Raw genomic sequence first — 12,103 nt, forward strand, 5'->3', positions numbered from 1 at the left:
CCTTTCCAACGTGACTGTCTAGTCATAACCTTTCCAACGTGACTGTCTAGTCATAACCTTTCCAACGTGACTGTCTAGTCATAACCTTTCCAACGTGACTATCTAGTCATAACCTTCTAAAACACCTTATATAATGGCATAATGTTGCCACACACAAATTACACAAACTGTCACAATTTTAACATTTAACACACAAAAAGAGTACATCTTAAATAACACTAAGGTTCAAAATAAGATGCAGGATTCATTTTAGAGGCTTTATAATAATCTCACTAGCATGTGAGCTCACGGGAGTTGGTTATTGCGATGCCAGATACGTGTTTTAACAGACAGATCAGAAGAACAGTTTGCTTCATCTTCAGGTGGCTAAGAGAATGATGGTTCTATCCTGTTGGTCTGTTCTGTTCTGATGGCTTGGCTAATAGAGTCCATTCACTGTGAGAACAGGGAGAGGAGGATAGAGGGTGAGGAGAGGAGAGACAGGGCACTGCTGGAGATGTCTGAAGAGGAGGGAAAGAGAGAGGGGAGAGGAGGATGAGAAGGGAGGAGAGAGGGCTCTGTAGGCAACGTCTGGTGAGGACAGGAGAGAGACAGGGCACTGCTGGAGACGTCTGAAGAGGAGGGAAAGAGAGAGGGGAGAGGAGGATGAGAAGGGAGGAGAAAGGGCTCTGTAGGCAACGTCTGGTGAGGACAGGAGAGATACAGGGCTCTGCGGGAGACGTCTGAAGAGGAGGGAAAGAGAGAGGGGAGAGGAGGGTGAGGATCAGGAGAAGAGAGAGACAGGGCTCTGCAGGAGACGTCTGAAGATGGGGGAGAGAGGAGGATGAAGATAGAGGAGGGGAGGAGAGAGAAGGGTAGGGTAGAGGAGGGTCAGGATCAGGAGAAGAGAGAGACAGGGCTCTGCAGGAGACGTCTGGCACCATATACCTCTGTTAGGACAGAGAGGTAAACTTTCAGAGAGAACTCACTGTACACAGAACACCTAGAACCTTTTGTAGAGAACTAATTCCACACAGAACACCTAGAACCTTCTGTCATACAAAAATCATTCCACATATAACCTTATGTAGAGAACTCCTTCCACACAGACCAACTAGGGGAGGAGTTTATGCCCCAGAATCAACCCAGTAAATAGCTAGTTAATATGAGAAGGGGTCATTAATCTCACCAGTAACTAGTTTGTCGGAGGAGGTGTTAATCTGACCAATGTTACATTGTGCTACAAGCATGGTCTTATTAAAGGGTGTGGCTTTGTGGTAAGCAGAATGAAAACAATGAAACTACAGATGTAATGTATGTTGTCATTTTACAAGTCCCTCTGAACTCTCAACGGCCAGGGCAGAGGTGAAATATTCCACACAGTAAAAACATTTCCACATGGTAGGTGTATGCATTTATACTGTTTATGTTACAAGAAGCCTCTCTATGATCCTTCACCTCTTCAGACTGCAGAATCCACACAGAGACCAGAGCCGAGTTAAGATGCCTTGTTCTTCAGACTGCAGAATCCACACAGAGACCAGAGCCGAGTAAAGATGCCTTGTTCTTCAGACTGCAGAATCCACACAGAGACCAACGCCGAGTTAAGATGCGGTTATATGAAGGAATCCTCCTTCCATCCATGTCTCGCTCTGCTCCCGTAAAACCCCCTCCTCTCATAGATAGTCTGAGTACTTCAGGGGGTCCGGGGAGGGGGGGCGGGGGGGTTGGCTGACTGGATGCTAGCAGTCTGTAAGCAGAGTGTTGTAGAGTAGATGGATGCTAGCAGTCTGTTAGCAGAGTGTTGTTGATTAGATGGATGCCAACGGTCTGTTAGCAGAGTGTTGTAGAGTAGATGGATGCTAGCCGTCTGTTAGCAAAGCGTTGTGGAGTAGATGGATGCTAGCAGTCTGGTCTGTTAGCAGAGTGTTGTAGAGTAGATGGATGCTAGCAGTCTGTTAGCAGAGCTTTGTGGAGTAGATGGATGCTAGCAGTCTGGTCTGTTAGCAGAGTGTTGTGGAGTAGATGGATGCTAGCAGTCTGTTAGCAGAGCGTTGTAGAGTAGATGGATGCTAGCGGTCTGTTAGCAGAGCGTTGTAGAGTAGATGGATGCTAGCAGTCTGTTAGCAGAGCGTTGTAGAGTAGATGGATGCTAGCGGTCTGGTCTGTTAGCAGAGCGGAGTGCGTTAGCTAGATGTTGGAGCCCATCCTGCCAGAGAAGAAGGGTGGAAAAGGGGGAGGTGGGGGGCGGGGGTGTGGGGCAGCCCCCCCAGGGAGTGGATCAGGGGGAGGGAGAGGGGCGTGGCATGGTGGTGCATTGCCCCCGGGAGCACCGCCCCTAAAACCACCTGACCAATCGCAGCAGGGTCCGCAGAAACAGTTGGGGAGGGGGGGTCGACGCCCAGCGAGTCGTTGTTGTCAGTTACCATGGGGTTGCTGACCCGGATGCACTTCTCCTTGTGCGCTTTGAGCATGTTGGAGAAACGGAACCTCTGACCACACACCTCGCAAGGGTACGGCTTCTCCCCCGTATGGGTCCGGCGGTGACGCTTCATGTTGGGACGACTGGTGAAACTCTTCCCACAGATCTCACAGATATACGGCTTCTCTCCTAGGAAGGAGGGAGACACACATTATGGACTAGCACAACAAAGAAAAAAAGCACTAGAATTAGACACTAAGTTGAAGCTGACGGAAATACAAGTCAACACAACCACAAATCACAAAAGACAGCAAGCTAGTTCTAACAGTCAGTATCTGGATAATATGTGTGAAATGCTTGATAATGTTTGTGATATCAACAGAGATGTATATTTTCTGGGTGATTTAAATATTGACTGGCTTTCATCAAGCTGCCCACTCAACGAAAAATCTTCCAACTGTAACCAGTTCCTGCAACCTGGTTCAGGTTATCAGTCAACCTACCAGGGTAGTTACAAACAACACAATAACGACATCATCCACGACATCACATGGTGACCCGAGGTTTGGATGTAACCCTCACTCCTGCTGAGCACACCAAGACAGTCGTGAAGAGGGCACGACAAAACCTATTCCCCATCAGGAGACTAAAAAGATTTGGCATTGGTCCTCAGCTCCTCAAAAGGTTCTACAGCTGCAACATCGAGAGTATCCTGACGGGTTGCATCACCGCCTGGTATGGCAATTGCTCGGCCTCCGACCGCAAGGCACTAGAGAGTAGTGCGTATAGCCCAGTATATCACCGGGGCCAAGCTTCCTGCCATCCAGGACCTCTATACCAGGCGGTGTCAGAGGAAGGCCCTAAAAATTGTCAAAGACACCAGCCACCCTAGTCATAGACTGCTCTCTCTGCTACCGCACGGCAAGCAAGTCTAGGTCCAAGAGGCTCCACAACAGCTTCTACCCCCAAGCCATAAGACTCCTGAACAGCTAATCAAACGGCTACCCAGAGTATTTGCATTGCCCCACCCACCCACCCACCCACCCTCCCCTGTATTTCTCCCCGCTATTGTTATTTAATGCTGCTCTTCAATAAGTTGTCATTCTTATCGCTTACTTTTTTTTAATAGGTATTTTCATTTGACTGCATTGTTGTTTAAGGGCTTGAAAGTAAGCATTTCACTGTAAGGTCTACACCTGTTGTATTCGGAGGTCTATACAGCTGATTCTGGATCAGAGGGAGAAGGAAGCCATAAAGGCAGGAAGTCGTTGTGAAAGTAAAACAGGACCTTCGCCTTCGACACCAGCAGAGTCAAAGGTGGAGCCGGGGGAATTACCAGAACGGAGGCCGAGAGAAGTGTGATTAAACATGAACTTCTACCAACCTCCTTCTTTGACATCCTTCTGGAAGATAACGTGAGCAACAAGGACTGGGGGTTTGGGGAGGGGGTGTCCAGTATGGACCAGATGTAACCGCTTTTGAGGGAGGAGTTGTGTAGGGGAATATGACAGGGGTCTAGGTTCAGTTTGTTATGTCTGGAGTATTTCTCCTGTCTTATCCGGTGTCTTGTGTGAAATTAAGTATGCTCACTCTAATTCTCTTCCTCTCCCTCCCGGAGGACCTGAGCCCTGGGACCAAGTCTTATTACTACCTGGCATGATGACTCCTTGCTGTCCCCAGTCCACCTGGTCATGCTGCTGCTCCAGTTTCAACTGTTCTGCCCGCGGCTATGGAACCCTGACCTGTTCACCGGACGTGCTACCAGTCCCAGACCTGCTGTTTTCAACTCTCTCTCTTCCGCACCTGCTGTCTCTAACTCTGAATGATCGGCTATGAAAAGCCAACTGACATTTACTCCTGAGGTGCTGACCTGTTGCACCCTCTACAACCACTGTGATTATTATTATTTGCTGGTCATCTATGAACGTTTGAACATCTTGGCCATGTTCTGTTATAATCTCCACCCGGCACAACCAGAAGAGGACTGGCCACCCCTTAGAGACTGGTTCCTCTCTACCTGGCACAGCCAGAAGAGGACTGGCCACCCCACAGAGCCTGGTTCCTCTCTAGGTTTCTTCCTAGGTTCCTGCCTTTCTAGGGAGTTTTTCCTAGCCACCGTGCTTCTACACCTGCATTGCTTGCAGTTTGTGGCATCGGCTGATGGAAAAAGGCCTTTATAAATACATTTGATTGATTGATTGACAGTATATAAGTAATTGTTTAACAGTTAGAATGGTTGTTTTGCTTAGAGGAGCGTTTTGTTATTATTTTTGCGGTTTCTACTACTGTTGTTTTTTCATTCAACTTTTGGAACATTGGTGTTGAAGTCTGTTACATCTTCTGAATTCTTCTAAGACATCAGAGGCTCTTTACCCACAGAGGGACATATCTTTCGTATTCTTCTTTAGGAGGAACACATTTCCTCTAGAAGAGACAGTAAAGTGTAAAGGGCTTTGCTTGAATAACAAAAAGAAAGTGGATTTCCCCCAGAACAAGCTTGTTGACCCTAACCAGTCAGGCTGACCGAACTAGAGGGTTCCTCTGTCTTTGGAAACGTAGAAATGTTTTAGGATGTTACGCTAAGGCTGACACGGTAACGATACCTTCTTGTTTTTGTAGGACACTAGGTCCCATTACGTTGAGTAACTCCAGGTCCACAGATGAAGGTTGGGTGATGCGTACCCGTAGGTGTCAAACGAATATTTATTTAATGATAACCATTGCCGAGGGGAAACAGTCTAGAGCCTGATGAACTATGGGTCGCCCTACCCCCGAGCTAGACATCTCGCTGAGTGGTTTTTTAATAAAGGTTTCTCCCACCCCAGCTGTCGGCTGCAGAGTGTAAAACCAGTGGTGCGGTTGGTACCAGCGGGTCACTAGAATTGGGACCGGGCTGGAACAGCAACATCCGTAGGTAATAGGCCTGAAGCTGGGGTAACCTTGGCTAGCTCATTCATCTCAAGGGAGAGGCATGAGTCGGGCAAGACAAGCAGTATCCAGATCCATAGGATGTAGTGATTATAATATCATACCTATTATATCTAGAAAACCGTTCTAAAGGCCTAATGTATCAAATACATGTTTTTACATCAGCAGATGTCACAAAGTGCTTATACAGAAACCTAAAACCCCGAACAGCAAGCGTATAAAAGGTGTTGTAGTGATTCCTAAGTTGAAGATGTAAAGAATATTTGCTGGTCTGTAATGAGGAGCAACCAGACACCATACTTGACACATTTATGAAATTGCTTCTTGAAGTTACTAATAAGCATAAACCCATTAAGAAAATGACAGATTTTTTTTAATCCCCTTGGATTAATGAGGAATTGAAACATGTTTGAGGGATGAGGCAAAAGGAATGGCAAATAAGGCTACACAGCTGATCGTCATACATACTGCAAATTGAGAAATCATGTGACTAAGCAAAAAGAAGAAACACTATGAAACAAAGATAAATTAAAGAGAATGACAGTAAAAAACACCGTCAATGAAACCTTGGGCACACAAAGCAACTCCAACATTCACTGAATCAGATGGGGCTCATTCGTCACAAAATGAGTTTTCATTGGCAAGACAAGCAAATTTAGGCACGAAATGCCAACAACTAATTCTGAACCAACACATCCATGCATAACTGACCAGATTATGAAAGACAACCATTGTAAAGTGAGTGTGGAAGAGGTCTATCAGAAATTACATGCCACCGGGGTCTGACAGCTTGGAAGACAGCAGACTATATTGCCACTCCTATTTGGAGGGAATCAAAAGTCATTCCCAAGAATAGCAAAGCACCCTTGATGCTGACTCAAACAGCAGACTAATCACTGTTACCAACAATTTGTTTTGTTTTTTAAAATCAAATTAATAGATTTTCAGCACAGTTATAGGGAAGGACAGTCAACATGTGTGACACTTAAAACAATTGACTGAGAAAAATGTATAATAGAAGGATTGTGGGAGCATCTTGTTAGACTGCAACTTTTCACATTATCAGAGATTGACTTCATCACTACTTGTATTTGTGAGAAGTATTGACATGTTGAATGCATGAAGCTGTCTGTTTAAACTACTAGCATACAGCTCAGACACCCATGCATACCCCACAAGACGAGCCACCAGAGCTCTCTTCACGGTCTCCCAGTCCAGAACATACCGGGGGGGTTAAGGTGAGGTCGAGGTGAGGGATTAATTATGATGCTTTCAGAAGATGGGCCTGGACTCTGATGTCCTAACTGCAGGGGTGCGAGAACCAAGAAGAGTTTGGACTGGGCCGAGCAGGACCTGCCCTCCCGTAGGGGGCCAAGAGACCAGAGGTGGCAGAACTGAGTGTTCGGGTTGGGGTGTTGGGTTTGAGCATAGCCTGAAGGTAGGGAGGGACAGTTCCTCTTGGTGTGCGGAAGAGCGGGGTGACGTTGGAGAACTTGGGAAGGTTGAAAACCAGGTGGGCTGCAGCGTTCTGGATAAGTTGCAGGGGTTTGATGGCACAAGCAGGGAGCCCTGACAACAGCGAGTTGCAGTAGTCCAGACAGGAGATGACATGTGCCTGGATTACAACCTGCACCACTTCCTGTGTGAGGTAGGGTCGTACTCTACGGATGTTGTAGAGTATGAACCTGCAGGAGTGGGTCACTGCTTTGATGTTTGCAGAGAACAGGGTGTTGTCCAGGGTCACACCATGGTTATTTGTACTCTGGGAGGGCAACACTGTGCCCATCCCTGAGAGGGTGGAGAGAAGGATCTGATAGAGTCTGAGATGCCCAGCCCTGAGAGGGTGGAGAGGAGGATCTGATAGAGCCTGAGACGCCCAGCCCTGAGAGGGTGGAGAGGAGGATCTGATGGAGTCTGAGACACCCAGCCCTGAGAGGGTGGAGAGGAGGATCTGATGGAGTCTGAGACACCCAGCCCTGAGAGGGTGGAGAGGAGGATCTGATAGAGCCTGAGACGTCCAGCCCTGAGAGGGTGGAGAGGAGGATCTGATGGTTCACGGTGTCGAAGGCAGCGGATAGATCTAGGAGGATGAGAACAGAGAAAGAAAAGGAGGGACACAGGTCTATAGTTTGACGTCAGATGAGTTCACGCAGCCAGGGAAGAGTTGAAGGGAGAAGGCCTCCAGAGATGGTCTGGAGAACAGAGGGGATGGGGTCGAGCTGGCAGGTTGTTGTATGGCCAGACCTCACTAGTTGCAGGACTTCATCTGGAGAGAGGGGAGAAAGAGGTGGTGTAGAGTCCACTGGTCCCAATAGGCTAAGTGAATGAGGAGCCGATGTCATCAACCTCACTCAGCCACGGAGCAGGAGGGGAGGGCTGAGCTGGCCAGGAGGAAAGGAGTTGAGTCAAAGAGGCAAAAATCAGGAGACAGGAGGGAGAAGAATTTATCAGAAGGCAGAGATCATAGGATAGAAGAGGATAGAGTAGTGGGAGAGCGAGCAAAGATTGCGACGGCACTTGACCATCTGGTTAGGGGCTAAGGGTTGGAGAAAAGGAAACAAAGTAGTTATTTAACTAGGCAAGTCAGTTAAGAACAAATTCTCATTTACTATAACTGCCTACTGTGGCCAAATGTGCGCCGCCCTATTGGAATCCCAATCACAGCTGGATGTGATACAGCCTGGATTCGAACCAGGGACTGTTGTGACACCTCTTTCACTGAGATGCAGTGCTTAGACCGCTGCACCACTCAGGAGCCTGGGGGGGGGGGGTTGCAGTTAGATTAGTAGACCTCTAGTAAAGAGGAAGTCCTTGTGAGTTGGAGGCTTCTGGGAAAGGGTGTGGTCAAGAGGAAAGTAGGGGAAGACAAGGACAGTTGCAAAGAAATTTAGCAAAGGCAGACATCAGGAGGTTGAAGTCACCTCTCCAAGGTGTCAAGGTCATTGAGGAACTCTCCAAGGGCACCTGGTGGGAGATAGATGACAATAATGTTAAGTTTGAGTGGACAAGTAAGTGACAGCATGTCACAGCCAGAAAAGAGGTCATCTCCACTTAGGAGAAATGAGTAGCCCTGTGCCATCACCGTGACGACCAGATGCTCTCAGACTATGAGAGAAACATAGTGAGATGAAGAGAGAGCAGCTGAAGTAGCAGTGTTCTCTTGGGTGATCCATGTCTCCGTCAGGGCCAAAAAGTCAAAGGTCTGAAGGGCAGTTCCCAAAAGGGTTGTGCACCAGGGGTGAACTAAATTAGAAGAGTTGCAGCCAAGGGGTGGGGAGCATCTGTAAAGCCTACAGGGAGAAGAGTGAACAGGTTTAGAAAACACACAGAGTTGACAAAGCTACAAAAGAGCGACATGAGATCATCAGAAAATAACTAGGTAAGATACTCAAGTGAGAGAGTGGTGTGGAACCTTCCTCGAAGACGGTCTTAGTTTTGCTGACACGACCACCGCTTACACGACCACCGCTGAGAAACCGGGGGAGACTGCAGTACTAAAAATAATTCCTAATTGTCTAGCAGAGGTGGACAGCACACCTCCCTGTACTAATTACTGATTGCCTAGGAGAGGTGAAACCACTTCCCCTCCAATACATTCTCTGATTACCAACACAACAACAGTAACAAATTGCCCTGCTCCTTAATCCTGGGTGATGTATCAACAACTAACTGCAAATTATGATCAGTCAGCAGTTCACACACTAAGTAGGACATTGGGGGAACAGGCAACACTTAATGTAGATGGTCCTAGCTAGCAAAACACAGTACTAGACCACAGCAGATAAAGACAACAAATTGTACTCATCACCAATGTTCCCTCTAATTTTTTTCGGCACTGTGCAAATTTCCGGTCTGCTGAGTGCAAACATGAAGGTTGTGAAAATTCTGTGCGACTTCCAGTGCACTTTTATTGTGAACACTGAGGCTGTACACGCTTTAAGCTATAGTTTCAGACAGCCATCAACTAGGCTACTGTGGCTATTTGATCACAATGTAGGTCTAACAGAGTGGTCTACCATAAAAACGAATGGAGAAAATGCATCTCATAACATTTTAACATGGAAATAGCTGTTCTATCATTCAGCCTACAGTAACAGCCAATGTGTGGTGTTCAATGTAGGCCTACATTCCATGAGACTTTGGAAATAAACATGCAGGGCTTGACATTAACCAGTTTATCCACATGTCCTCCAGATAAGGATGTGATTGAAAATGTTGTTTGACAAGAAACCACTTTACAAAATAAAATGCATTATTATTCCCATACCATTATTACAGAGAATCAGACAAATTATGCTACCCTCTGCCTATTGGCTACTTAGTTTATACAACAACCAAAAAAACTAAAGAAAAACACACTCTTCATCCAACTCGCTTTTCAAAGATGCTTAGAAAAGTCCACATTTTGTGCTCTCGTAGGAAGCAATCACTCCCCCATTGGTGACGACAAATGATCTATAACTGTGCACACGTGGCTACATGCAGCTCTCGCTTGATCTCCAAACAAGTGCATCTACTCACGACCGCTCATACTGTAAACACAGTCCAGTTCAAAGTCAATGACACAGATCCATATATGGTAATGGTCTATTTGCAAAAAGGCCTATTGCAGCTTTGATTGGTTACATCTCACTGGTCTGTGTAGAGTATAGGCCTGACCTACTGCAGCTCTGATTGGTTACGCCTCACCGGTCTGTGTAGAGTATAGGCCTGACCTACTGCAGCTCTGATTGGTTACATCTCACTGGTCTGTGTAGAGTATAGGCCTGACCTACTGCAGCTCTGATTGGTTACATCTCACTGGTCTGTGTAGAGTATAGGCCTGACCTACTGCAGCTCTGATTGGTTACATCTCACTGGTCTGTGTAGAGTATAGGCCTGACCTACTGCAGCTCTGATTGGTTACATCTCACTGGTCTGTGTAGAGTATAGGCCTGACCTACTGCAGCTCTGATTGGTTACATCTCACTGGTCTGTGTAGAGTATGGGCTGAGTCATGCATATCAATGCAATAGAATCCTACTCCGATGCGTTCTGCCTACAACAAAATATCTTGCATAGATAGTTTTGCATACTAAGTCTTGCATAGTTAGTTTTGCATACTAAGTCTTGCATAGTTAGTTTTGCATACTAAGTCTTGCATAGTTAGTTTTGCATACTAAGTCTTGCATAGTTTGTTTTGTTTCGGTATGTTGCATTGGAAGTGGCTAATATTGCTTTGATTCAACCACAATTCTCACAGTAAATGTATAGTGAAAACTAATGGGGAAAAACTCTAGAAAGTTAAGTGAATTTTAATGTGGTGCTTCTCAGTGCAGGCTAATATTTACTCTGAGGGCAGTTGAAGGGAGCTGATATTAACTCTGAGGGCAGTTGAGGGGAGCTGATATTTACTCTGAGGGCAGTTGAGGGGAGCTGATATTAACTCTGAGGGCAGTTGAGGGGAGCTGATATTAACTCTGAGGGCAGTTGAGGGGAGCTGATATATACTCTGAGGGCAGTTGAGGGGAGCTGATATTAACTCTGAGGGCAGTTGAGGGGAGATGATATTTACTCTGAGGGCAGTTGCAGAGTCCCTGCCCATTTTCCCACTGAAGCTAGGACAACAGAGTCCCTGTCCATCTTTCCACTGATGCTAGGACAGCAGAGTCCCTGTTCATCTTCCCCCTGTAGCTAGCACAGCAGAGTCCCTGTCCATCTTTCCACTGATGCTAGGACAGCAGAGTCCCTGTCCATCTCCCCCTGAAGCTAGGACAGCAGAGTCCCTGTCCATCTTTCCACTGATGCTAGGACAGCAGAGTCCCTGTCCATCTTTCCACTGATGCTAGGACAGCAGAGTCCCTGTCCATCTTTCCACTGATGCTAGGACAGCAGAGTCCCTGTCCATCTTTCCACTGATGCTAGGACAGCAGAGTCCCTGTCCATCTTTCCACTGATGCTAGGACAGCAGAGTCCCTGTCCATCTTTCCACTGATGCTAGGACAGCAGAGTAAGGGGTAAGCTAGGACAGCAGAGTAAGGGGTAAGCTAGGACAGCAGAGGAAGGGGTAAGCTAGGACAGCAGAGGAAGGGGTAAGCTAGGACAGCAGAGGAAGGGGTAAGCTAGGACAGCAGAGTAAGGGGTAAGCTAGGACAGCAGAGTAAGGGGTAAGCTAGGACAGCAGAGTAAGGGGTAAGCTAGGACAGCAGAGGAAGGGGTAAGCTAGGACAGCAGAGTAAGGGGTAAGCTAGGACAGCAGAGTAAGGGGTAAGCTAGGACAGCAGAGTAAGGGGTAAGCTAGGACAGCAGAGTAAGGGGTAAGCTAGGACAGCAGAGTAAGGGGTAAGCTAGGACAGCAGAGTAAGGGGTAAGCTAGGACAGCAGAGTAAGGGGTAAGCTAGGACAGCAGAGTAAGGGGTAAGCTAGGACAGCAGAGTCCCTGTCCATCTCCCCCTGAAGCTAGGACAGCAGAGTAAGGGGTAAGCTAGGACAGCAGAGTAAGGGGTAAGCTAGGACAGCAGAGTAAGGGGTAAGCTAGGACAGCAGAGTAAGGGGTAAGCTAGGACAGCAGAGGAAGGGGTAAGCTAGGACAGCAGAGTAAGGGGTAAGCTAGGACAGCAGAGTAAGGGTAAGCTAGGACAGCAGAGTAAGGGGTAAGCTAGGACAGCAGAGTAAGGGGTAAGCTAGGACAGCAGAGTAAGGGGTAAGCTAGGACAGCAGAGTAAGGGGTAAGCTAGGACAGAAGAGTAAGGGGTAAGCTAGGACAGCAGAGTAAGGGGTAAGCTAGGACAGCAG

General features: G+C 47.2%; 1 protein-coding gene across 1 annotated transcript in view; it reads right to left on the reverse strand.

Moving 5' to 3' along the window:
• Positions 1-243: 243 nt before the first annotated feature.
• zbtb47b (zinc finger and BTB domain containing 47b) overlaps positions 244-12,103 on the reverse strand; it is a 147,226-nt gene continuing 135,366 nt past the window's right edge. The window contains 2 exon segments of the mRNA XM_031836471.1: positions 244-2,228; positions 2,231-2,590. Of these exon segments, the coding sequence (XP_031692331.1) occupies positions 2,170-2,228; positions 2,231-2,590 (419 nt within the window). The 3' untranslated portion in view covers positions 244-2,169.

The sequence above is a fragment of the Oncorhynchus kisutch genome, linkage group LG11 (assembly GCF_002021735.2).
Source record: "Oncorhynchus kisutch isolate 150728-3 linkage group LG11, Okis_V2, whole genome shotgun sequence".
Taxonomy (NCBI): Eukaryota; Metazoa; Chordata; class Actinopteri; order Salmoniformes; family Salmonidae; genus Oncorhynchus; species Oncorhynchus kisutch.